General features: G+C 44.0%; 1 protein-coding gene across 2 annotated transcripts in view; it reads left to right on the forward strand.

Annotated features, from left to right (window-relative positions):
• COL27A1 (collagen type XXVII alpha 1 chain) overlaps window positions 1-23,327 on the forward strand; it is a 376,750-nt gene that overhangs the window by 50,637 nt on the left and 302,786 nt on the right. For both annotated transcript variants that reach the window (XM_061603994.1, XM_061603995.1), the window contains exons 5-7: window positions 5,954-6,007; window positions 15,167-15,220; window positions 18,003-18,056. In XM_061603994.1, the coding sequence (XP_061459978.1) occupies window positions 5,954-6,007; window positions 15,167-15,220; window positions 18,003-18,056 (162 nt within the window). The remainder of the gene's footprint in view (window positions 1-5,953; window positions 6,008-15,166; window positions 15,221-18,002; window positions 18,057-23,327) is intronic.

Genomic DNA, 23,327 nt, shown 5'->3' on the forward strand with positions numbered 1-23,327 from the left:
ATGTATATATGTGTGTGTGTGTGTGCAGAGCTTTGAAAAGTTACTTTTTTGAACTACAACTCCCATCAGGCCAATCCACTGGCCATGCTGGTTGGTACTGATGGCAGTTGTAGTTCAAAAAAAGTAACTTTTCAAAGCTCTGATATATATGTATATATGTGTGTGTGTGTGTGTGCAGAGCTTCGAAAAGTTACTTTTTTGAACTACAACTCCCGTCAGGCCAATCCACTGGCCATGCTGGTTGGTACTGATGGCAGTTGTAGTTCAAAAAAAGTAAGTTTTTGAAGCTCTGGATAGATAGATAGATAGATAGATAGATAGATAGACAGATAGACAGATAGAAATAAATAAAAGAGCTGACACTGCCTGTCAGGACAGGAGTAGGCCAAGGGGGCCTGGGGGATGAATGTGGCCCTCCAGCCTTCTCTGTATGGCCCTTAGAACTCTTTCCAGGCCACTCCCCCATCCGAAGGCTACACCCCTCAATAGCCTGCCCTTAAATGCTTTTGCTTGGCTGGAATGTGACCATGAACGGTGATAATGCCTCTTGCTTGCCTGGATGAGAGAGAGGTGTGGGGGATGTAGGTGTACGTAGAAACCTCTGGGTTCTTCTATACCAGGGTAAGTGTCGCACCCAGTGGTGGCTGGTCCACTTGGGCAAATAGGGTGCTGTCTCACCAGCCTCAGTCTGCCTCCACCAGCCCTCACCTGCCTGCCTTCTTTCTTACATCCAGCCCAGGGAGTGACCTTGGCTACCAGCTTCCTCCTCCTTAGTTTCAGTGTTGCCCCTTGTAGCACTCAGGATGGGGAGAAAACTAGGATTGGTTGGCTCCGCCTGTCATTGGCTCTGGCTCCACCTATTGTTGGGCTCCCTGCCTTGCGCCCTACCAGTCCCAATGGGCACCAACCAGCACTGGTTGCTCCTGTTGCTTGACCCACCTTTGCTTGTGGCACAGTCCTGGGAAGGCTCCCCATACGGGATTGTGGCCCTTGGGCTGAAAACGGTTCCTCACCTAGGGTACATGAAGGTTGGCAAGATGGATTTTGTCTCCATGGAAGAGCTCAGGAGTTGCATGCAAATGGTCCTGCATTTTCCTTCCAGGACAAAGGCTCACAGGGAGTGACACTTTCTTGTTTAAAATACTCGGACGTGGCATCTTTCCCCCTCACTGCTTCTACATCTTTTAAATGGAAACACATCTTAGGAACATAGGAAGCTGCCTTGGACCGGGTCAGACCACTGGTCCATCGAGCTCAGTACTGTATATCCTGAATGGCAGCAGCTCTCTGGGGTTTCAGGCAGGAGCTTTCCCAGCTCTGTCAGGAGACGCCGGGACTGGACCTGGGATTTTTCTACCACTCTCTACAGCCCTTCCCCTAGCAACAAAGTAAGACTCCAGTCCTCGTGGTTCCAAATGAAGAGTTGATTTAAATAAGAACATAGAGAGTTGCCTTCTACTGAGACAGACCATCTAGCTTAGTACTGCCAACGCTGACTTTGAGCAGCTCTGTTTCTCTCCCAGCCTTGCCTGGAGATGCCAAGCTAAGAAACAGGAAGCCAAGTACAGGGAGATAGGATAGCACTCTCCAAGTACTTGAAAGATCATCACACAGAGGAGGGCCGGGATCTCTTCTCGATCGTCCCAGAGTGCAGGACATGGAATAATGGGCTCAAGTGACAGGAAGCCAGATTTCGACTGGACTTCAGGAAAAACTTCCTAACTGTTTGAGCAGTGTGACAATGGAACCAATTCCCTAGGGAGGTGATGCGCTCTCCAACATTGGAGGCATTCAAGAGACAGCTGGACAGCCACCTGTCAGGTATGCTTTAATTTGGATTCCTGCATTGAGCAGGGGGTTGGACTTGATGGTCTTAGAGGCCCCTTCCAGCTCTACTTGTCTATGATTCTATGATTCAAGGCTGCAATCCTAATCCCACTTACCTGGGGTAAGACTCATAGGAATATAAGGAGCTACCTTATACTGAGTCGGACTATTGGTCCATCTAACTCAACATTGTCTAAACTAGCTGTCAGCAGCTCTCCAAGGTTTCAGATGGGGTTCTATCCCAGCCCTACCTGGAGATGCCAGTTGATTGAACCTGGGACCTTCTGCATGCCAAGCAGATGCTCTGCCGCTGAGCTATGTCCCTTCCTCAAGCCTCTTCTATCAAGGCTTAATTGAGGGAGGGAAGACTCAAGCTGCGGGTCACCCCTTTCTCCCCCCCTACCTTTTGGGGCCAGGAAGCCAAGGCTCTTGATTATTTCTCAGGGGATGCATATATGGAGACTGGAGCTTGCTCCCTTTTGCAAGTGAAACTGGAAAGGCCTTTCTCTGAGTGGCCGGCGGAGTGGGGAGAGGGGGCAAGGAAAGAAAGTGTTTAAAGAAACAATTTGTTTGGCTTCCCTTCAAATGTGTTGCTCCTACTCCAGCAAACCAAAGGTCAGAGTGGAATCTATAGGTCAAGAGCAGAAAAGCTGCTGTTTGCTTCTCTCCTCCTCCTCCCCTCCCCTCCCCTCACTAGCCCTGTCCACCCCCAAAATCCCCAGACATGAGTTGCAAATGATCATCTGAACATTTCTTGACTAAGAATTCAGCATGCGTTGCGGAAAGCAAATTGCATGCAGTTAACATTTCTTTTTTCATGTAAGGAAAAACGCAGCAAGCTATATATATTAAGAAGGTATGCTGGTGGCAAAGGAGAAGAGGGGATTTTGGGGAGGGGGAGGGGTGTCCTGCAGCTCCTGCTGCTGTGCACATTTGCCGGCTGGTGCCCTCTGGGTTTCCCACAGAAGTGGCTTCCCTCCCCCGCCTCACGTGAATGACATTCCATCCAGATTCCGAGACCGGCCACCTTTGGGAACTCCCCTCCTGCTGCCCCCCCGTTTCGAGAACACATTGCAGGATTGTTCTCAGGGTTTATTGTTGTTGGTTCTCTGGCATGAAACGGCATCCCAAGGGAAAAACTTTCCGTGGTAGCCGAGAGGACGTGAATGGGGAGACTATTTTTCTGGCTTAGCTTATTTTCTTTAGGCAGTAGGACCTCTGTGTGTGTGTCTGCCTTTAAACATCATGGCTTCCCCCCCGAAATCCCGGGAAGTGTAGTTTGTTAAGGGTGCTGGGAGTTGCTATTCCCCATCATAGAGCTACAACTGCCAGAGTTCCCTGGGAAGAGGAGGAGGAGAAGAGGGCTTCCTGAACCACTTGAGCCTTTCTTGAGCACTAGGGCTTCCTCAGCTCTGGGGTGTTTCTGTGTCCTTGGTCATAGCTGCTTCTGCACTTGTTCTTAGTTCTTTTGCTTGTTGTACAGTTTTTGGTTCCCAGCTCCTGGATCACCTTAGACAGCCCAGCCCTGTCAGCCTGTGGTTTTATCTACACTGTGGAGGAATCATTTTCACTCCAAGGGCCACATGCCCTTCCAGGGGCCACATGCCAGTGATGGGTCAGGGTCAGGAAGAAAAATGAGTAGAGCAACACATGTTAATTTCTCCATCCAGGCAAGCAAGAGTTCAAGGCCACCTTCTGGTCAGGCGAAAATACATAAGGAGCTTGCAAAGTAGGGCCTGTGAGGGGGTGTGGCTTGGAGAAAAAGGGCATGGCTGCATAGGGTGTGTGACCTGGAGAGTCCTGAGGGCCAGATAGAGAGGCCTTGAGGGCCACATTTGGCCTCAAGGCCTGAGATTCCCTATCCTCAATGTACAGATTCTGTAGAATGAAGTGGCAGAGTACTGAAGTGGTAGAATTAGACTGCAGATGATGGGAGGTCACATTTCCTTTCAATGGCACTCTTACTTTAAAAAAAGTTCCTTTCAGGGACAAGCTTAATACAGGGAGAGCTAGAATGTGTATCTCTGATATGCTAAGGTTTCATTTGCAAGGAGGATTCTCTTTCTCCATTTAAAAAAGTGGGGGTACATTAAAAAAATGTACCCCTTGATCTACAGTCTGAAATGGTACATTCCCTTGTACAGTCTCGGGAAAGAGCTGCAGCTTAACAACAGAGCTCCTGCCTTGCATGCAAAAGGCCCCAAGTTCATCTCCCAGCATCTCCAGGTAGGGCTGAGAGAGACTCCTGCCTGAAACCCTGGAGATTTACTGCCAGTCAGTTTAGGTAATACTGAGCTAGATGGACCAAGGGACTCGGCAGCTTCCTGTGTTCCGCTGCATACGTAGAACAGGCCATGCTTGAGTGTGGTGAACTGAGGGCGGAGCTATACTGAACAAAGGCGGAGTTATGCAAATAGGACTGAGTGTGATTTTCAGTGGCTCCCACTGGAGAGCCAGTGTGGTGTAGTGGACCATTAGAGTGTCAGACTGAGACCTGGGAGACCAGGGTTCAAATCCCTGCTAAGCCATGCAACTCACTGGGTGACCTTGGGCCAGTCACTGTCTCTCAGCCTAGCCTCCAGGGTTGTTGTGAGGATAAAATCAGGAGGGGGGGAATGATACCATGTTTGTATGCCACCTTGAGCTCCTTGGACGAAAGGTGGGATATAAATGCTTCAATGTGACCAAGAAATGGAATTAAGGGTGGAGCTAAATGATAGCTTGTAGTTATGCAAATCACTATGTGAATGCCTATAAACAAATGACCATCTTTCACTTCTGTGGGGAAAAAATTAAATGTTGAATTTGAACACTGACTATGTTTGGATAAACATATCTTGGCTTAATTAGCTGAGATGTAAAGAGATACTGACTGGCTTCTCCCTTTGCATGAGCCAGGAAAAGTCAGGAACTCTTCAGTCAACCATAGCTTCCTGGCATGTCCAAATTGGGAAACTATGGTTAATGACTTCTGAACAAGCCAGGACATTAAACCAGTTTTAAACTGTGACTTGGACCCAGAGCTTGGAAGATTACTTTTCAAAAGTAATAAATTACCGTTACAATTACATGGCCCAAAAAAGTAGTAATTACCGTTACAATTACAATTGCTCTGAAAGTAACTTGATTACTTAATTTTTTCGCAAAAGTAATCACTACAATTACATTTCAGTTACTTAAAAAATGCCTACAAGGTGCTGGCCTTGGCTGCTGCACATCTAAGTAGCCTAAAACAACATTAAAAATAAACACACACATACAGAGGTAGTAGAATAATTCTTTTTATCCGTAAGATAGCAACGGTGGTCTCTCCGCTGGTAAGGGAGGTGGGGAGGGAGGCAGAGGCCACTACTCAGATATTTGCATGTCAAACCAAGTGCAACCCCCCCTCCTCAGCCAGCAAGCATTATCTCTCACTTAACCACCTCCCGGACCCTGCCCTGCCACCAACTAAGGGATACTCACCCAAGCAAACATATTCCCCTGAGATGCAAAAAAGTTAAAATACTGCAAATGCAGCACAGTAGCCCAGTTTGAGGCACATGATTTTCATCCACAAATCAGAGGAGCAGAAGACTTCCCCTGCTTCCTCTCCCCAAGGAATGCCTAAAGTAATGCTGGAAATATTACAATTACTTCACAAAAGTAATAAAATTACTCCTAGTTTTATTACAATCAAAATGTAAAGGAATTACCCACTCATTCCTCAAAAAGTAATGAATTACAAGTAATTCGTTACTTATAACGAATTACTTCCAACCTCTGCTTGGACCCAACCTTAAACTTTAGCGAATGGAAGATTTCCTAGCTTCACTTGCTAGCCAGAAGGAAAGACCAACAGCAGGGGCTGTAAGACTTGTACATATCTTGGTTTATTAAGCTGCAATATGATCTTCTGAGTGCAGCCTCTCTTTGCAGTGTATGTGAGCGTATGTGTGTCTGTATGTGTGTATCCCAGAACTTTCGTAAAGCTCAGGTCCTTTAGCAGGCAGCTAGCATTATATTCTGATCCAGAACAGGATTGCTTCTGGGGAAAACGGAAGGCAGGACTATGCCAATGTAGTGGTGTTGAAAATTGAAAAAGGGTGCAGGGCGAATTTTAATGTTGACTTCCTTATTTTTTCAGGGTCCTCCTGGCCCCCATGGGAATCCTGGTCAGCCTGGTCCACCTGGCCCTAAGGTAAGGAAGATGTGGCTATGGGTATGGGCTATTAGGCATTTTGACTAATGGCAGATACTATGTCTGGCTACCAGACACTAGAGGGTCACAGCAGGGGAGATTTATCACCATCCTGTTGAGCTTGTGTGGTCTCAGCCTGGCTGCTATCAGAAAGGCAGAATCCATTCTAGATGGACTAATGGTCTTAGCCAGCTCTGCAATTGCAATATTTATTCCAAGGGTGATTATGTGACAAAAGATCAGGGAAGGTGTTAAAACACCTGGAAGGACTGCAAATTCTGCACAAGTTGCAGAGAAATTAGAAGCAATTAATTTCCTTTCTCCTTACAGACCAGTTGATGTCTTCAACACTCTTGCTGTTCTGGGGAGGGGGGAAGAGATTTCCACTAAACTGGCCTGTTGCCTCTGTCTGATTAAGAATTAGGTGCGAGAGATGTGTTGGCAGGCGACAGCTGTTCTGAATTTAAAAGTGCTGTTATGCAGTCTGAAAGAGTGAGGCCGTAAAACAAAACAAAACAATCTCAACCCCAACCACTACATTGTAGCCCGTTCTGTAATGTATGTTCTTGATGATGACTTCCAGATTGTGCTCCTTTGAGCAGTTTTTTAAAATTATTATTTTAAAAAGCTCCACCTGAGATCTCTAGAAATCAAGATGAGTGCGTGTTAACCTGCTTGGTATCAGTAAGTCAGCTGAGACTGGGCTAATGGGACACTGTCCCACCAACCTCAGTCTGCCCTCAGCCAGTCCCCACTTGCCTACCTTCGTAGTTACAACTATCCCAGGTGGGGGCACTGGCTGTTTTATCAGTTCCTCCTCCTTAGTCTCAGTGTTGCCCTTGTAGAACTCAGCAGAAGACAAAACTAGGACTAGTTGGCTCTGCCTGTCATTGGCTCTGGCGCCATCTTCCATTGGCCTCCCTGCCTTCTGCCTTACTGGTCCCAATGGACACCAGCCTCCACTGTTGGTAATCGTTCTCAGAAGTAAGAGAGCTAGCATGAGAACCGTATTCTCTCTCATGGCTGATATAATTACCTGTGTGTGTGTATATGTGGACAATTTGTATTGCCTTTTTTTATTCCATGTGGACTAGAGGTATGCAGACTAGCCAAGAGGGCACCACCCACATAGAAGAGAGAGGTATCAGCAGGTTTAGGGAAACCCATAGGTTTGCAGATGAACAACAAAATTTTTTTGAAGAGGGGAACCCCCAAAACTTTCTAATGAGAAATGAACATGCTCAGTGGTCATGGAATGCTGACTGACTGTTGTGGGGGAGCAGAAAACTGAGGAGTAGGGGAAATGGAATAGCATATCCTGGAAGAGGGCATGGCTGGCTGAACCTCTGAACAGGAGCACGCTACACTGCAGCATTGTATTGCAAGTCCCACTTGTTTTGACTTAGTAATAAACAAATCAACAAAGAAGGAAGACAGCCCTGTTTTAGACAAAGTTTTATTATTTAAAAAATTAGCAAACACATTTCGAAGAAAGAGAGGAAGTAAGGAAACATAAAAGAGGGGGAATAGAGAAGCCACACTTTAAACTAGGGTTGCCAGGTTCAGGGCCTGAGACTGATCCTGTATCTTTAGGAGAAGAGAAAGTCAGCCAAGTACAGGTGTTCTTGCAACATTGTAATAGGAAAAACCACAAGGTGGAATTCTCCTTTCCCCCTGCACAACTTTTAAAAATACAGAAGACCTCTTGGTTGCCAGGGCCAGCCTCCAAGAGGTCTTCTGTATCTTTAAAAGTTGTGCAGCGGGAAGGGAGAACTCCACCTTGTGGTTTTTCCCATTACACTGTTGCTGACTTTCTCTTCTCCTAAAGATACAGGATCAGTCTCAGGCCCTGAGCCTGGCAACCCTACTTTAAACACATACAGGCCCCATCTGCACTATACATTTAAAGCAGTGTTGTACCACTTTAAACAGGCATGCCTTCTCTCAAGGAATCCTGTGAGCTGTAGTTTCTTAAGGGTGCTGAGAGTTGTTAGGAGACTCCTATTTTGCTCAGACAGCTGCAGTTCTCAGAGAGTCAGTCCCTCTGCCCAGAGAGCTCTGGGAATTGTAGCTCTGGAAGGGGAAGAGGGTCTCTTAACAACTTTCAGCACCCTTATCAAACTACAGTTCCTGGGTGTTCTGTGGGGAAAGCCATGACTGTTTAAAGTGGTATAATACTGTTTTAAATGATAGTGTAGATGGGGCGAAATACAAACACACATGCAATTTCTAAATCAGATAGTTTGGGGGAAAGGACTGATTTAAATTAATTTTTCTCCATTAGATGTGGATGAATAGTGGTTGAGGAGAAGCATACATATAACCTGCTGAATTAAGAAGGTGCGGTTCAGTGCTTAATTGAGAATGTGTGCTTAATTAGTTTTGATAGCAAGTGAGAGGGGCATGGCTGCCATGGATGTGCTTCCAGGCTGAAATTCTCCGGAATGTCTAGTCACACTTGGGTGGTTTTGTGAATTTGTTGCTGCATCGTTGTGGGCATCTTAGGTGATGGACCATGGAACAGACAGGTCAAACTATTGATTTTTGGAGCCTTCTTTTTACTTTTTTTTTTGAGCAGGGTCTGAATTGTGTAGCACTGTCTGCAGGGGCTCTGAATGTGAAGGGCTATGGCTCAGTAGCAGTCCCAGATTCAATCCCCAGAATCTCCAAGCAGGGAAAACAGTCCCTGCTAGAAACCCTTTAGACCTGCTGCCAGTCAGTGTAAGCAATTCTGAGCTTTGAATCAGTGGTCTTCAAAGGTTTGCAGAGGGACCAAAAAGGTTTCCAGACTCGAGACCCACCTCTGACTCCCAACCCGCAACATGGGACCCACTTTCACATGTTCACGTGTGATGTGATGTAACATGGTGTCATATGGTTGACAGGAGGGTTGCCCTACCCGCTTGTCAACGTTGGCCTACAGGGTGGGAGCAAAAAATGAGCTAGTGGGAGAGGTATTAGGTATGCTTCTAACTGGATAGTTCCCAGGAAACCAGTTTTGTATTAGGCCAAGGGTGTGGACGTGTATATTTTGTTTCTGTTTTTGTTAGGTAGCTTGTATCCTGTTTTTCTGTGCAAAATGAACCTGAAGTGGCTCAGGTAGGGTAGGGATGTGGGATAAATGCAATTCAGTCCAAATTTAAAGGTGAACCTACTTAATTTGCATTTTCCGGAACACAATGTGTAAATTGAAATGCAGCCATCCTTTGAAATTTGCACTTCTCTGAATTTTGCAATGCAGTTCTCCCACCAAGTAATGTGTGCAAAAATGCACATACTGGGGTGAAGTATGCATAAATATATATATATTTGTGAAAATAACATACAAAAATGAATTATGTTCAGGGAAATTGCTTTGCAAAAATGTATATACTAGGCAAAATTGCTTACAAAAATATTTGGATAAATTTGCACTAAAATGCTGATAAATTGTCATGAGGATGTTTTTTTTAAAGCAAAGTGATTTGGAAATGTAGAGAACTGAACTTAAGACTGGAAATATGAGAAGGTAGCATATGAAGAACCCTGCTGGATCGAGCCAACAGCCCATCCAGTCCAGTACCCTGTTCTTACAGTAGCCAAACAGATGCCTATACCTGAGTAAAACAGCGCTCTCCCCACAGGTGATTCTCATCAACTGATATTTAGAATCATACTGCCTCCAACAATGAAGGTAGAACACAGACATCAGGGCTACAGCCTTAGCCTCCATGAATCTGCCTAATCTTCTTTTAAAGCCATCCTAGTTGGTGACCATCACTACTTCATAAGAGAGCGAATTCCATAGTTTAACTATGTCCGCTTTTTAAAGAATTATTCATGGATTGTAGGAATTTCGGTAGTATTGCTTTTTAAATGTTTTAATCTTTCTTGCTGTTTTCTTTTTAATATCTGGTCTGTGACCGTAATAAAACCATTCATTCAGTTTAACTATGTGCTGTCACGGTGTGAAGAAGTACCGCCTTTTGTTTGTCCAGAATCTTCCAACATTCAGCTTCATTGATTGCCCATGAGTTCTAGTATTCTGAGAGAAGAAAAGCTTTTTTGTATGCATTTTCTCCACACTGTGCATAATTTTATGCACCTGTTATGTCTCCTCTTACTCACCTTTTCTCTAAACTAAAAAGCCCCAAATATTGTAACCTTTCCTCATAGGGGAGTTGGTTCTCTCCTTGATCATGTTAGTTGCACTTTTTTGAACCCTTTTCATCTCTACTGAGAGAAACCAAAATTGACAGATTTGTCCATCCCTAGTCGTGGTTCTATGGAACTACAAACACACCCAGCCTTTACATCAATTTTCACTTTTATATAAGCTCTCTTTAAAGGAGAGGAATGTTCAGGATCGCTACCCAGTGTCAGTACTTGAGATAAAGGAACTTTCTCCCAGTGTAAAAAATAATAAAGCATCAGGAATAGACTTCATCCCGTCAGAATTTTTGAAATCTAATATTCGCTTGTGGGCTTCTCTGCTGAACAGTTGTCTTTACTTATGTTGGTTCCTCGGGGAGAGTGCCTGAGGGCTGGTGTACTGTGGAAATTGTGGTACAGTTTTCCAACCAACCAACATTTACAAAAATGCATGCATTGGGGAAAAGCGTGCATAAAAAGGAATATATTTGTGAAAATAAGAGACAAAATTATAGTAGGGACAATTGCTTGCAAAGCTTTGCACATTAGTCAAAACAGTATACAAAATATGTTTATTATGAGCAATTTGCATTAAATTGCTGATGAATTTGCACGAGGAATAAAAAATAGGAAATTTCTGCAGAGATGTGGATGACTGAATTTAAGATAGGAAAAATGAAAATGGAGAGAACCGAAATTGACAGATCCTCCCCTCCCCAGTCCATGTCTTTAAAAAAGGTTCCAAAGATGATCCTGTAATCTATGCTAATTACAGATAGCAAGATGATTGGGCAAAGTTTATGCAATAACATCTTAATAATAATTATATAAACTGACTGTTTAGAAGCTACTTTGTCGAACAGACAAGCAGGGTTTGGACAGGGTAGATCCATGTCCCATTCAGAGTGGGATCCACGAGGCTGAGACGCAGGTGTAATTAATTCTTGTTTTATTAGAGTAACAGATACGTCAAAAGCAGTACGTTTCATAGAGAGCACTCACTAGAATTCCCTAGCTGCACTCTGGACATGCTCTGCAACGTATAAAGAAAGTTGACTCAGCAGCTCCTTCCCTGGAGCCGCATGTTTAAGTAGGGAAAGTCCTTGATCTTAATCTCTGACTCCTTCTCAAGTCCTGCCTCTGACCAGTCTGTTTTTCACGATGACGAGCACGGGGTGATGGGGGGTGGGCGTCCAATGGCTCGTCCGAAAGGGCCTCGGCAACAGGCTCGATGTCAGGGGGAGGTTGCTCTCCTGGCACCTCCCGAGAACCACTAAGCAGAGGGGGAGGGTGCGCACCCTCCGGAGCAACTTCCAACAGCTCCTCGTCTTGGTCTAGGGGTGGGGCACGCTCGTCTTCAGAGAGAGCACCATCCATGGGAACTGACCCTGGCTCCAACTCACACTCACATCCCCTATCCTGCGGAGACTCAACAACTCCTGGATCTACCGCTCCTTCTGACAGCTGGGGACCCTGAAACTCATGCCTTCCCTCTTCCTGGCCCCCGTGGAGGAGCTGAGTTCCAACAATCCACCACAAATCAATTGATTTTGTTCTAAATTGTGTGGCTGACAAATGTGAGTGTATATATATGTGTGTGTGAATCTGGAAGTCTTCTTGAGTTTGCTTTTGTGAGATGTGCCTCACCTCCTAGAGTTTAAGGACATTTCGGTGCCACTCCCCGCTCTTAAATGGATCTGGCAATTTGCTCCGTCCTAGGCCTGAAGTGAGGATGCCTCAGAAAGGAACTATGATAACAGCTGCATGCAAAGTGGAATTATCTGCATGACTTCATTTTCCTGCTTGGCAAAGTTGGTTGGTCTTCATTCAAAATTTGGGCAGTGATACCTGTATTGAATCAAAAGTGCTCTCTGCAGTCTTTCTCCAAGAATTCTTCCCCAGCTAACAGATCTCCACTTGGCCTGGATTTTGTGTGTGTGTGGCTATTACTGAGAAAAATTGGAGCATTGTGGGAATTGGAAGGAAGTGTGAAGAAGCTCCCCCAAATTTTATAACATTTTTGTTCTCCCGTGTGGTTAGGTAGTTGAGGATACAATTTCCACTTTGCCAAGGGGGCCAGAGGTGAAATTGAGTTACAGAAACATAGCGTTGGCACTATAGGCATTCCTCAGTGTGCTTGCTTGATGGAAGCAGTGATTAATTAATTAACTTTAAAAAGGAGGGAAATAGGGCAGCTATAGTGAATGCACCAGGGGAGCAAGAGACCTGACCTCCTTTCTGAAATATTGTACTGCCCTACAAATTTGTCAAAATGCAAACACAATTTGGGTTGGTCTTTCACAGTCCAATCCAATTCCTGTGTAGGTTGGAAGAATTTGGTAACATGTGTCTCCACTGCTGGGGGCAGTATATGCCTCTGAATGCCAGTTCATTCCCCCAATCACTGCCCATATTATCAGTGGCTACTAGTCATGACTACGACTCCCAACAGCCCTAACCAGCACATGGGAATGGTAGTCCAAAACATCTGGAGGGCACCAGGTTGGAGAAGGGTAGCATAGCACTTCTTGCGAGCCTCCCCAGCTGGGCAGGGTCTGCATCATTTCTGTGCCCTAAACGACAGAGCTTACCCAAGAGTAGTGAAGGATGGATCAGAATGTTTTTGGTCTGTGTCAATTTCACATGTGTTTATCTGCAATTCCATTCCACCCAGTTCCTGCATTAATCTGCAATTTAAATAAAATAAAATAAAATTTCATATGTACAAATTAATTTGTATTTCTTTATTGTAAAGTACATATTTATTTATTTAATTAATTAATTTATATCCCACCCTTCCTCCCAGCAGGAGCCCAGGGCGGCAAACAAAAGCACTAAAAACACTTTAAAACATCATAAAGTCAGACTTTAAAATACATTAAAACAATACATCTTTAAAAACATTTTTAAAAAGGTTTTGAAGACATCTTAATAAAAAAAAAGGTTAAAACATATTAAAAAGCAATTCCAACACAAACTCAGCCTGGGATAAGGTCTCGACTTAAAAGGCATGTTGAAAGAGGAAGGTCCTCAACAGGCTCCGAAAAGATAACAGAGGTGGTGCCTGTCTAATATTTAAGGGTAGGGAGTTCCACAGGGTAGGTGCCGCCACACTAAAGGTCCATTTCCTATGTTGTGCAGAATGGACCTCCTGATAAGATGGTATCTGCAGGAGGCCCTCACCTGTAGAGCACAGTGATTTACTGGGCATATAAGGGATAAGACGGTCTTTCAGGTATCCTGGTCCCAAGCTATATAGGGCTTTGTACACCAAAACTAGAACCTTGAACTTGGTCCAGTAGCAAATGGGCAGCCAGTGCAATTCAGTAGCAGGGTGACATGTTGGCGATACCTTGCTCTAGTCTCGTCGCTGCATTTTGCACCAGCTGCAGCTTCCAGACCAACCTCAAGGACAACCCCACATAGAGCGCATTACAGTAATCCAGTCTGGAGGTTACCAGTGTGTGGACAACAGTGATCAGGCTGTCCTGGTCCAGAAACGGCCGCAGCTGTCTTACCAGCCGAAGCTGGTAAAAGGCACTCCTAGCCACTGAGGTCACCTGGGCCTTTAGCGACAAAGATGGATGTAGGAGCACCCCCAGACTACGGACCTGCTCTTTCAGAGGGAGTACGACCTCATCCAAAGCAGGCAACTGACCAATTATCTGAACTTGAGAACCACCAATCCACAGCGCCTCCGTCTTGCTAGGATTCAGACTCAGTTTATTGGCCCTCATCCAGCCCGCCACTGAGTCTAGACAGCGGTCCAGGGCTTGCACGGCCTCTCTCAATTCAGATATTACAGAGAAATAGAGCTGGGTATCATCAGAGTGCTGCTAATACCTTGCCCCAAATCTCCTGATGACCACTCCCAAGGGCTTCATATAGATGTTAAACAGCATGGAGGACAAGATGGTACCCTGTGGCACCCCACAGCACAACTGCCAGGGGGCTGAAAGACAATCACCAAATGCTATTCTCTAAAAATGACCCTGGAGATAGGATCAGAACCACTGTAAAACAGTTCCTCCAATACCTATCTCACCAAGTCGGCCCAGAAGGATACCATGGTCAACAGTATCAAAAGCCGCTGAGAGATCAAGTAAGAATAACAGGGTCGCACTCCCCCTGCCCTCCCAATAAAGGTCAACCAAGGTCAATTCAGTCCCATAAGCAGGCCTGAACCCAGACTGGAATGGGTCAAGATAATCTGTTTCATCCAAGAGTACTTGCAATTGCTGCACCACAACAGATATTTGAATTAGGGATGGCTGAACTTACCCCATGAGAAATTGTAATTCTCTCATTAATCAATTAATCCCTTGGCAGAAACTAGGGTAAAACCTCTCTGTTTTTCTGAGATCTTGTAATTGTATGATTTTTGTGCATGCAATACTGCAAGTGAAAAAGACATTGAACAAGGGAAGGAGAGGACAGAGTGGATCCTAATCGACATCTCATGACTGTTTTTACTGTTGGTGTCTCTATCTTTGCCTCCTCCCCATTGCTATTTCTTATATAATAGGGTAGCTTCATTTAAGATTGATCTCTGTTCTTGGCTGCAAGACTGCAGAGGCCACCCGTCTTGAAAGTACACCAAGGAATGAATCTTTCTGAGAGAGAGGGGGGAAGGCGTGAAGCCACAGGAAGGTCAGTGTGGTGCAAACTCACCAGCAGGAGTGCCCAATTAGCTCTGTTGGTGGATTTTCACCGTGCCACCTTGCCCCTCCCCCTTTGAGCTGTTGATTTTTAAAAAATTGTGTGGCAACCATTTCCCCACCTCCCCCCTACATTTTCTCTCTTCTGTCCATCTCATCTGCTTAAATTTGTTGGAAGCAAACTGATCTAAATAGCAGTAAGAACTCAACAAATGTGGTCCTGCTATTGCTGTGCTTTTGGACCTATCCTGACCTCCAGCTGAAGAACAGTGTTGGGGAAGAAGCATCTCCTTTGCGATAGTCTTGTTGATCTCTACTCAGCAAACGAGTTCTGTTGATGTTGTGCTAAACTTCATTCCTTGTGTTTCAGGGCCGAAAAGGTGATCCTGGATTGTCTCCTGGAAAAGCATGGAACGGTCAGAAGGTAAAGCTGCATGTATTATTGAACTTTGTAAATAACTCACAGGCCTTTTTAAATATATACCTGTATATTTATTTGTTGCTTACTACAAAAAAGGGTTTCTTTTGGTCTCAAAGCGACTTACGGTACTGTTTTTTTTTTAAAACAGGTTTCAATACCAAAATTTAAAATACATCAAAAGATTTTTTAAAAATTATTAACAAATAGTGCTCATCCTGCAGTAATATCACAAGGACACATTCTATCCCAAACAACAAAGAAGATGGACACCAATTAAGAGCAAAATACCTGAGTGAATAGGAACATTTTCACCTGGCGCCTAAAGATTGATACTGATGGCGCATCTCTCTGGGGAGAGCATTCCATAGTCAAGAAGCCACTGCTGAAAAGGCCTGTTTATGTGTTGGCACCTCTGCATTTCCCTCAGGGGAAGAAGGGCCTTTTGTTCTAGTAAGCGGTATATACATTTAAAAAAAATAAAATAATTGTCACTCAGACCAATGGTGGGAAACATTTTTTCCTTTTCCTTTTAGAATAATTTATAAACATTCATTTTGGAATAATTTATGTATTTTAGTTACTTAGCAAGATTTATATGCCGCATAATAATAATAATAATAGTGATGATATTTCTTAACCAATTTATAAAAAATGGCATAAAATATTCATTAAAGAATAGCAATAAAAGCAGACATTAAAAACAGAAGACATCATAAAATGACCAAAATCAGAGCTCGGAAAAGTTACTTTTTTGAACTACAACTCCCATCAGCCCAATCCAGTGGCCATGCTGGCTGGGGCTGATGGGAGTTGTAGTTTAAAAAAGTAACTTTTCCAAGCTTTGACAAAATATAGATAAAAATAATCAGATTTTAAGAACAAACGTACATAATAAAATGACGTTGGGTAAGTTTTTAGCAGGTGCCAAAAGACATACTATGAAGGTGCCTGCCTAATATCAATAGGGAGGGAGTTCCAGGTAACAGATGCTGCCATACTGAAAGATTGATTTCTCACAAGTGTTGGATAAACATTATGTGGCACTTGTAAAAGGGCCAGTTACGTAGATCCACATAATGTACTCTGCTGGGGCTGCATGCTGGCAGTGGTCAGGGCTATCCTTTCTCCCTTTTTCTCCCTCTCTCTTTCCAACAGTTTTATTTCTTTCCCTTTTCACCCCCTTTCCTGCTTCCCAGGCAGAGAGGTGACCTCCCTTGGTATTCAACCCCAAGTCTCTCCTTAGAGGAAAGTTGATCCCCCCATTTCCCTCTCCCTCTCTTTCTTTTTCTGGCACACTTTCCTCAGATACTATTTCCAGACTAACCCTTCTGTTCCTCCAAGGACCATCCCTCCACTTCCCCCTTTCCAGGCTCACATTATCCTGTCGTCCTTCCTATCCTTCTCTCTGTGTCATCCAGCAATCAGGGCTGGATTTACGTACAAGCTAAGCAAGCTACAGCTTAGGGCCTCACATTACGAGGGGCCTTGCATTAGAAAGAAAGAGAGAAAGAAAAAAGTTTGCAACGTTGCCACCGGGAAATCATAAACATCATACAAAATGAAGATAATTTTTGGTAGGTATCGAATATCATTGTTGCAGCTTGCTTGCTGACAACAGTAAACAATTCTATAGAACGTTGTACACATGCGGGATTTTGGATTCTTGCAGAAAACAGCCCGCGTGTCGGTGTCAACTGAGCTAACCCTATAAGTAATGCACATGCTTGCTTAAGAGGGACGGTCCTCACTCATGTTATAGCTTAGGGCCACAACAAGTTTAAATCCGGCCCTGCCAGCGATCTCTTTCAATGGCCCACTCTGTGGTCATCTAGAGAGCCAGATGATGCTTTCTGTCTCCTGAAATTAGGCCATGTGTTCCCCACCCGAGACTGAAACACAGATGGTCTCCAAACATCCACTCACTGGCTTGCCAGGGTCAAACTATGCCCAGCAGCAGCCTACAGATTCTGCACCCCCTCCAGTTCTCAGGGAATTGAAGAGAAGATAAAAAACAGCAGTAGTCTTTGGAATTGATTTGAACAGATTCCTGTTTTTTCTTGCAATATCCAAACCTCCATGCAAGCTAATGAAGACTCTGCCTCCCTCCTGAGCCCTCCGAATGTGTTAGAGCAGTCTTCCTCAACTTGGTGCTCTCCAGATGTTATTGGACTACAGCTCCCATCATCCTTAACCATTGACTGGGGCTGATGGGAGTTGGATTCCAGCAACATCTGGAGGGCACCAGGTTGGGGAAGGCTGTGCTGCAAAGGGAGAAGGAGTTGGTGGCAACTTGGACTAGTGGCTGGCTGGTATGATATTTATAGACTCCAGCTTAAACTATTGCTTTGGGTTGTGCATGGGATGGAATTCTCCTGACAATCTCTTGGGTTAATTTACAATTAGCTCTGCATGCAGAATTCCTCCCTCTCCATTATGGGCGCAACCACACCATACATTTAAAACACTCTTATCCCACTTTTATGACTTCTCCCAAAGAATCCTGGGAATTGTACTTTGGTAAGGGGGCTGGGAACGGTAGCTCTGCGACGGGTCTACTAACCACTCGCAGCACCCTTAACAAGTTCCTGGGATACAGTGAGGGAAGCCATGACTGCTTAAAGTGGTATGATCCGGCTTTAAAGGTATGGTGTGAATGTAACATATGTCTTCATGTTTGTCTTCACAACCATGAGACCCAGAGACATTTGTTTTTAAAATGAAAACTCACATTCTAAAGGTCTCTGAAGGCCAGGCCAAAAAAACCCAGTTATACTTCTGGTTACAGGGTGATGGGGGTTTGCCTGGATTGACGGGGCTTCCTGGACCACGTGGTAGGAAGGTAAGAGCTTTTTATTCTTAATATTGGGCACAATCCACAGAGAGCGTCTCACAAGATAAACCCATGGTGAGGTACATGGTGTTTTGGCACTAAGGTCCACTCCAGTTAGATGCCAGAAAGTGGCTGCAGGAAAGTGGTCATTCGATGGCTTACCAACAGTGTTGGTTCCAGATCTGGAAGAACCCCTGGGCAAGACACCATCCGAGGGTTCTCCTACCTCCCTGAGTCTACATCCTCCCTGCCTTTATCATCAGTTCCTCCTACTCCTCTTCTCTACCACAGATTCCACCTTGTAGCTCATCAGTAGGGATGTGCTAGAATTCTGCCCAATTTGGATTTGGTATCATATTTTCCATTAATTTGCTTATTCTCTTATCATTGTGGATTGGATTTTGATGTAGTGATTTTCTGCTGCAATTTTTTTAAAAAATCTGCCTCCAAAATTTCAGTATTTCCTTTAAAATTATCAATACTTCCTTACGAAAGTTGATATTAATATTCTTTGTGAGGGGAAAATGGATTGATAAAATCAGCAGCTAGCAGACAAAGAACAAAATCAATTAACTTATAGGCAAAACCCCCTTGCGTTCAAGAATGTACCTAACAGATATTTCTATCAAACTTCAAAAAGCAGGGGAATTGGGCAGCTATATTGAATGCACCAGGGGAGCAGAAGACCTGGACTCCTCTCTGAGATATTGTACTGCCCTACAAATTTGTCAAAATGCAAACACAATTTAGGTTAGTCTTTCACAGTCCAATCCACTTCCTGTGTAGTTTGGAAGAATTTGGTAACATGTGCCTCTGAGCATATGGTGAGTGGTGGCAACACCTGCAATCACCCCAAACAACAGAAACAAGACATGTGCTATTTTGTTTTAGCAGGGAGGAAGCATCAATATTAAGACAGTTGATACAGTTCAGATAGTCACTTTGAATATGTTTGATTTACTTTGCAATTTTAGTCAAAGTTTCCTGTAGTAAATCATTTTCTTTTGCTTCTGTTTCTGTGAATATGTGACGTACAGCAACACTTTGCATAATTTACACTAAAAAAACCTCCAAAAACAATTGTGGAATAATGGCACTGACTGTTCTGCAGAATAGTCTCTAGTGGACATGAGGAGTATGTCAATTTGCACAAGATGCAAATGGCACAACACATGCCTGTGGGACTCTCCTGTTTACCCTAAAGGAGGACAGGACAAAGCACAGGTCGTTCCAATACAAGTAGAAAGAAAGAAGCAAAAAGCAGTAGAGACTATGGACTGGAAGGACACTCCAGTGGTTGTGACCTGCAAGGTGAGTGCAGTGTTTGTTTTCTTGCCTAAGAACAACGTGGTGTCATGTGCAACAAGTGCAAGTTGGGGGGGAAAATGAGAAGCCTGGAACCGTGGGTGGCCACACTGTAGAGCAGCCTTTCGCAATCAGTGTGCCTCCAGATGTTGTTGGACCACAATTCCCATCTTTCCTGACCATTGGCAATGACGCTGAGGCTGATGGGAGTTGTGGTCCAACAACATCTGGAGGCACACTGGTTGGGAAAGTCTGCTGTAGAGTATAAGAGAAGAGAAAGAGTTCTTAGATAGAACACTGGAACAGCAACAGCAAAGAGAAGTACAGGAGATGGAAGAACATCAGCATGTCAAAGCAGAAGAGGAGACTGTTGTGGAGAGCAACAATGAAGTGGAGGAAACTCCGTGGAAAAGGGTGACAGGAGCAGAAGAGTTAGGAGACACAGTTCACGGGTGGAACTATGGAACCGCTTTCAGGCACTTGAGGATGAGACTGGAGGACAGCCTGCAGGGGAAGAATTACAGGAGACCCACACGACAGCGAGCGAGAGGCTGAAGCTCAATCAAGCAGAGGCAATGAAACCACACCCCACAACAATAAGAAGAGAAGAGTAGTAGTAGTGGGAGGCTCCCTACTGTGTGGGACTGTATGCCAAGAAGATCCATGGACTTACCAGGTGTGCTGTCTACCAGGAGGATGGATTAGAAATGTGACGGAAGGGTTGCCATCGCTTATAAAGCCCACCGACAGGGAACAAATGACACTGCCAAACGGAGCTATGAAGAAATTACATCAGACTTTGAAGCTCTGGGAAGGAAACTCAAGGACTTTGGGGACCAGATAGTTTTTTCATCCATCCTTCCAGTAGTTAGAAGAGGAGTAGAAAGAGAAAGAAAAATATTCTGTGTGAATGAATGGCTACGAAGGTGGTGCCGATGTGAGAGATTTGGATTCAGGGACCATGAGCTATGCTTCCTAGAAGATGGACTGCTGGCAAGTGATGGATTACACCTCACAAGGACTGGGAAGAATGTGTTTGGCCACAGCATGGAGAAATTCATCAGGAGAGCTTTAAACTGAATCCTAAGGGGGAGGGAGATGTAAACTTGGCAGTAACAACTAACATAGGCTTGTGCACAGTAAAAGGAACTGAGGGAACGGCTCTAATGGGGCCCAGTAATAGTCTTCATAAAAATGTAGTAAGGAAGCCAGGCTATAAATCACATGGTCTTCAATGTCTGTATACTAATGCCCAGAATATGGGAAACAAATAGGACGAACTTGAACTCTTAATACACGAGAATAAACATGACTTGACTGAAATAGAGCAATTGAATGATATAACATGTTCAAAAAGAACAGAAGGAATAGAAAGGGAGGCAGAGTCAAGCTATATGTTAAAAATATATATCCCTGCACAGAAATATAGGAGAATGAGCTTGGTAGCTGCACTTAGTGTATCTGCACTAATGGGGGAAGGAATAAAAGGAACATGGTGGTTGGATTCTACTACTGATCACCCAATCAAGGAGAAGACAAGGACGAAACCTTTGAAAAGCAAATAGCCAATGTTTCGAGGAGGTAAGATGTAGTAGTAATGGGGGACTTCTATTACCCCAATATCTGTTGGGAGACAAATTCTGCCAAACACAGCCCCTCAAAGAAAATGGAGGAAGCAACTAGAGGATCAGCTATCCTGGACTTGATTCTAACCAATAGAGATGACTTGGTGGATGAAGTGGTAGTTATAGGAACTCTGGGGGAAAGTGACCAAGCTATACTTGAGTTCTTGATTGTAAAGGAAGCAAAAGCTGAGAGTAGCCTTACATGTAACCTGGACTTCAGGAAAGCCGATTTTAATAAACTCAGAACAATGGTAAGTAAGGTTCTGTGGCAGGCAACCCTAATGAGAAAAGGAGTCTAAGATAGGTGAGAGTTTCTAAAAGGAAATTCTAAAGGCACAATGGCAAACAATTCCATCAAGGAAAAAGGGAGGAAGACAGAAGAAGCCAATGTGGCTTCACAGAAAGCTTAGAGATTATATGAAAAAAAAAGGACACATACAGGAAGTGGAAAGAAGGCCAGGCCACAAAGGAAGAGTATAGACAGGTAGCACGGAATTGCAGGGATGGTGTCAGGAAGGCTAAAGCTGAGAATGAGCTGAGGTTAGGAAGAGATGTCAAAAGCAACAAAAAAGCTTTCTTCAGCTACATCCATAGTAAAAGACAGAGACAGGAAATTGTGATGCAGCTACTCAGTGAGGATGGCAACATGGTAACAGTTGACAAATAAAAGGCAGAAGTGCTCAATTCCTACTTTGACTCAGTCTTCTCCCAAAAGAGGGTCTATGACCATCCTGGCAAACTTGAAGTTGAAGGTGCAGGATTTCAGCTTGAAAGTGATAAACAAATGGTCAAGGAATACCTAATCACTTTGAACGAGTTCAATTCTGCAGGTCCCGATGAACTGCATCCTAGAATATTGAAGAAATGTCCGAAGAACTCTCGGAACCACTAAATGTAAACTTTTAGTCACAGACCAGTACATAGACATCATAAATAAATCAAAACCATATCAAATACATAAAATCAGGGTTGAATAAAAGATTAAAAGATTGCAATCAGTACAGGCTTCCTATATAAAATCATTTATCATTGATTTCCGGCATACAATGGAGCAGCATAGAAACTAGCCGCTCTTGCTGTAACCTGTGGTTTCATGTCTGCCAACAAATGCTTAAGATGAAACTCATCAGATTTACCCAGAATGTAAAATTGGAGTGGTAAAAAATAAGGAAGATCCCTATAAAAAGTATCATACAGTAAAATGGGACCCAAAGTTTCTGCTTCTCCCATTCCATTCATGGTGGGGTATCCTTCTGTACCTTTCATCCAGGAGGGTGCAGATTGGCAGAACATTGAACCCGGCTGCTGTGAAAGCTCTTCTGTATTTAGGGATACTCAGATTTGTCAAGTAATGCATGGGCACCAATGCTTTCCCGTTGTCACTGAACTTGGGGTGCCTCACAGCAAGGCTCAAACGATTTTGTAATTCTGTATTCCAGATTTGCTGTTGGATAGGTTTTGCTTTTACATGCCCAAGAGCAAGAAGAGCACATGGAGTAAATCCCAGATTTTGCAGTTTCTCAAATAGCAAACTTTTCCATCTTGACTGGTATATGGCGATTAATGTCAGTGGGGCCAAGCCCACAGGAGAAAAAAAAATCAGCTTCAACCAATAGCGAATCCTGAGAATCCATGCATGGGCTTTGATAGAAATTAGCCCTGCTTCTAAATGAAGCAATACACTGGGCATACAGCTTGGAACTCCAAGCACAGCTCTCAGAAACTTAGTCTGTGTGACTTCAAAGGGAGCAAAACTATCATATGCTCATAACTGGGCGCCATATAACATCTTTGAGATAGCCTTTGCTATGAATACCTGAAAGGCTGAAGGGGCATATTGGCCCCCCTTCATGTAGAAAAAGCGGAGCAGAGCCTTAACACTCCTCTGAGCATTCCAGTAGCATTTTTTAACTGTGCTCTCCAGGAGCCCGATGCATGGAAGGTTACACCCAGATAAGTGTAGGATGTAACCTGTTCAGTAAGATGATTGTTAATCTGCCATTTATGCTTTATCCTCTTCCTGGTGAAGACTGTACTTGGACTTCATGTAATTAATCACCAGACATTCCTTATTGCAATAAGAGTCCAAAGCTTTTAGAAGGCATCTTAGACCTATACTTGTCAGGGAAAGAAGCACCACGTCATCAGCATACAGGAGAGTTGACAGGCATTTATTTGTCAATCTCGGTGGATGGGAATTAACTTCCCCATAACTTTTAAATAAAGTGGAGACAAGTATACACCCTTGTTTAACTCCATTAAAAGTTGGAATAGCATTAGATAACTGGCCAGCATGATTGCAACTAATCAGCAGAGGAGTATTTTCATATAATTTGCGAATGTTAACAAG

Source organism: Rhineura floridana, chromosome 20 (assembly GCF_030035675.1).
Source record: "Rhineura floridana isolate rRhiFlo1 chromosome 20, rRhiFlo1.hap2, whole genome shotgun sequence".
Classification (NCBI taxonomy): Eukaryota; Metazoa; Chordata; class Lepidosauria; order Squamata; family Rhineuridae; genus Rhineura; species Rhineura floridana.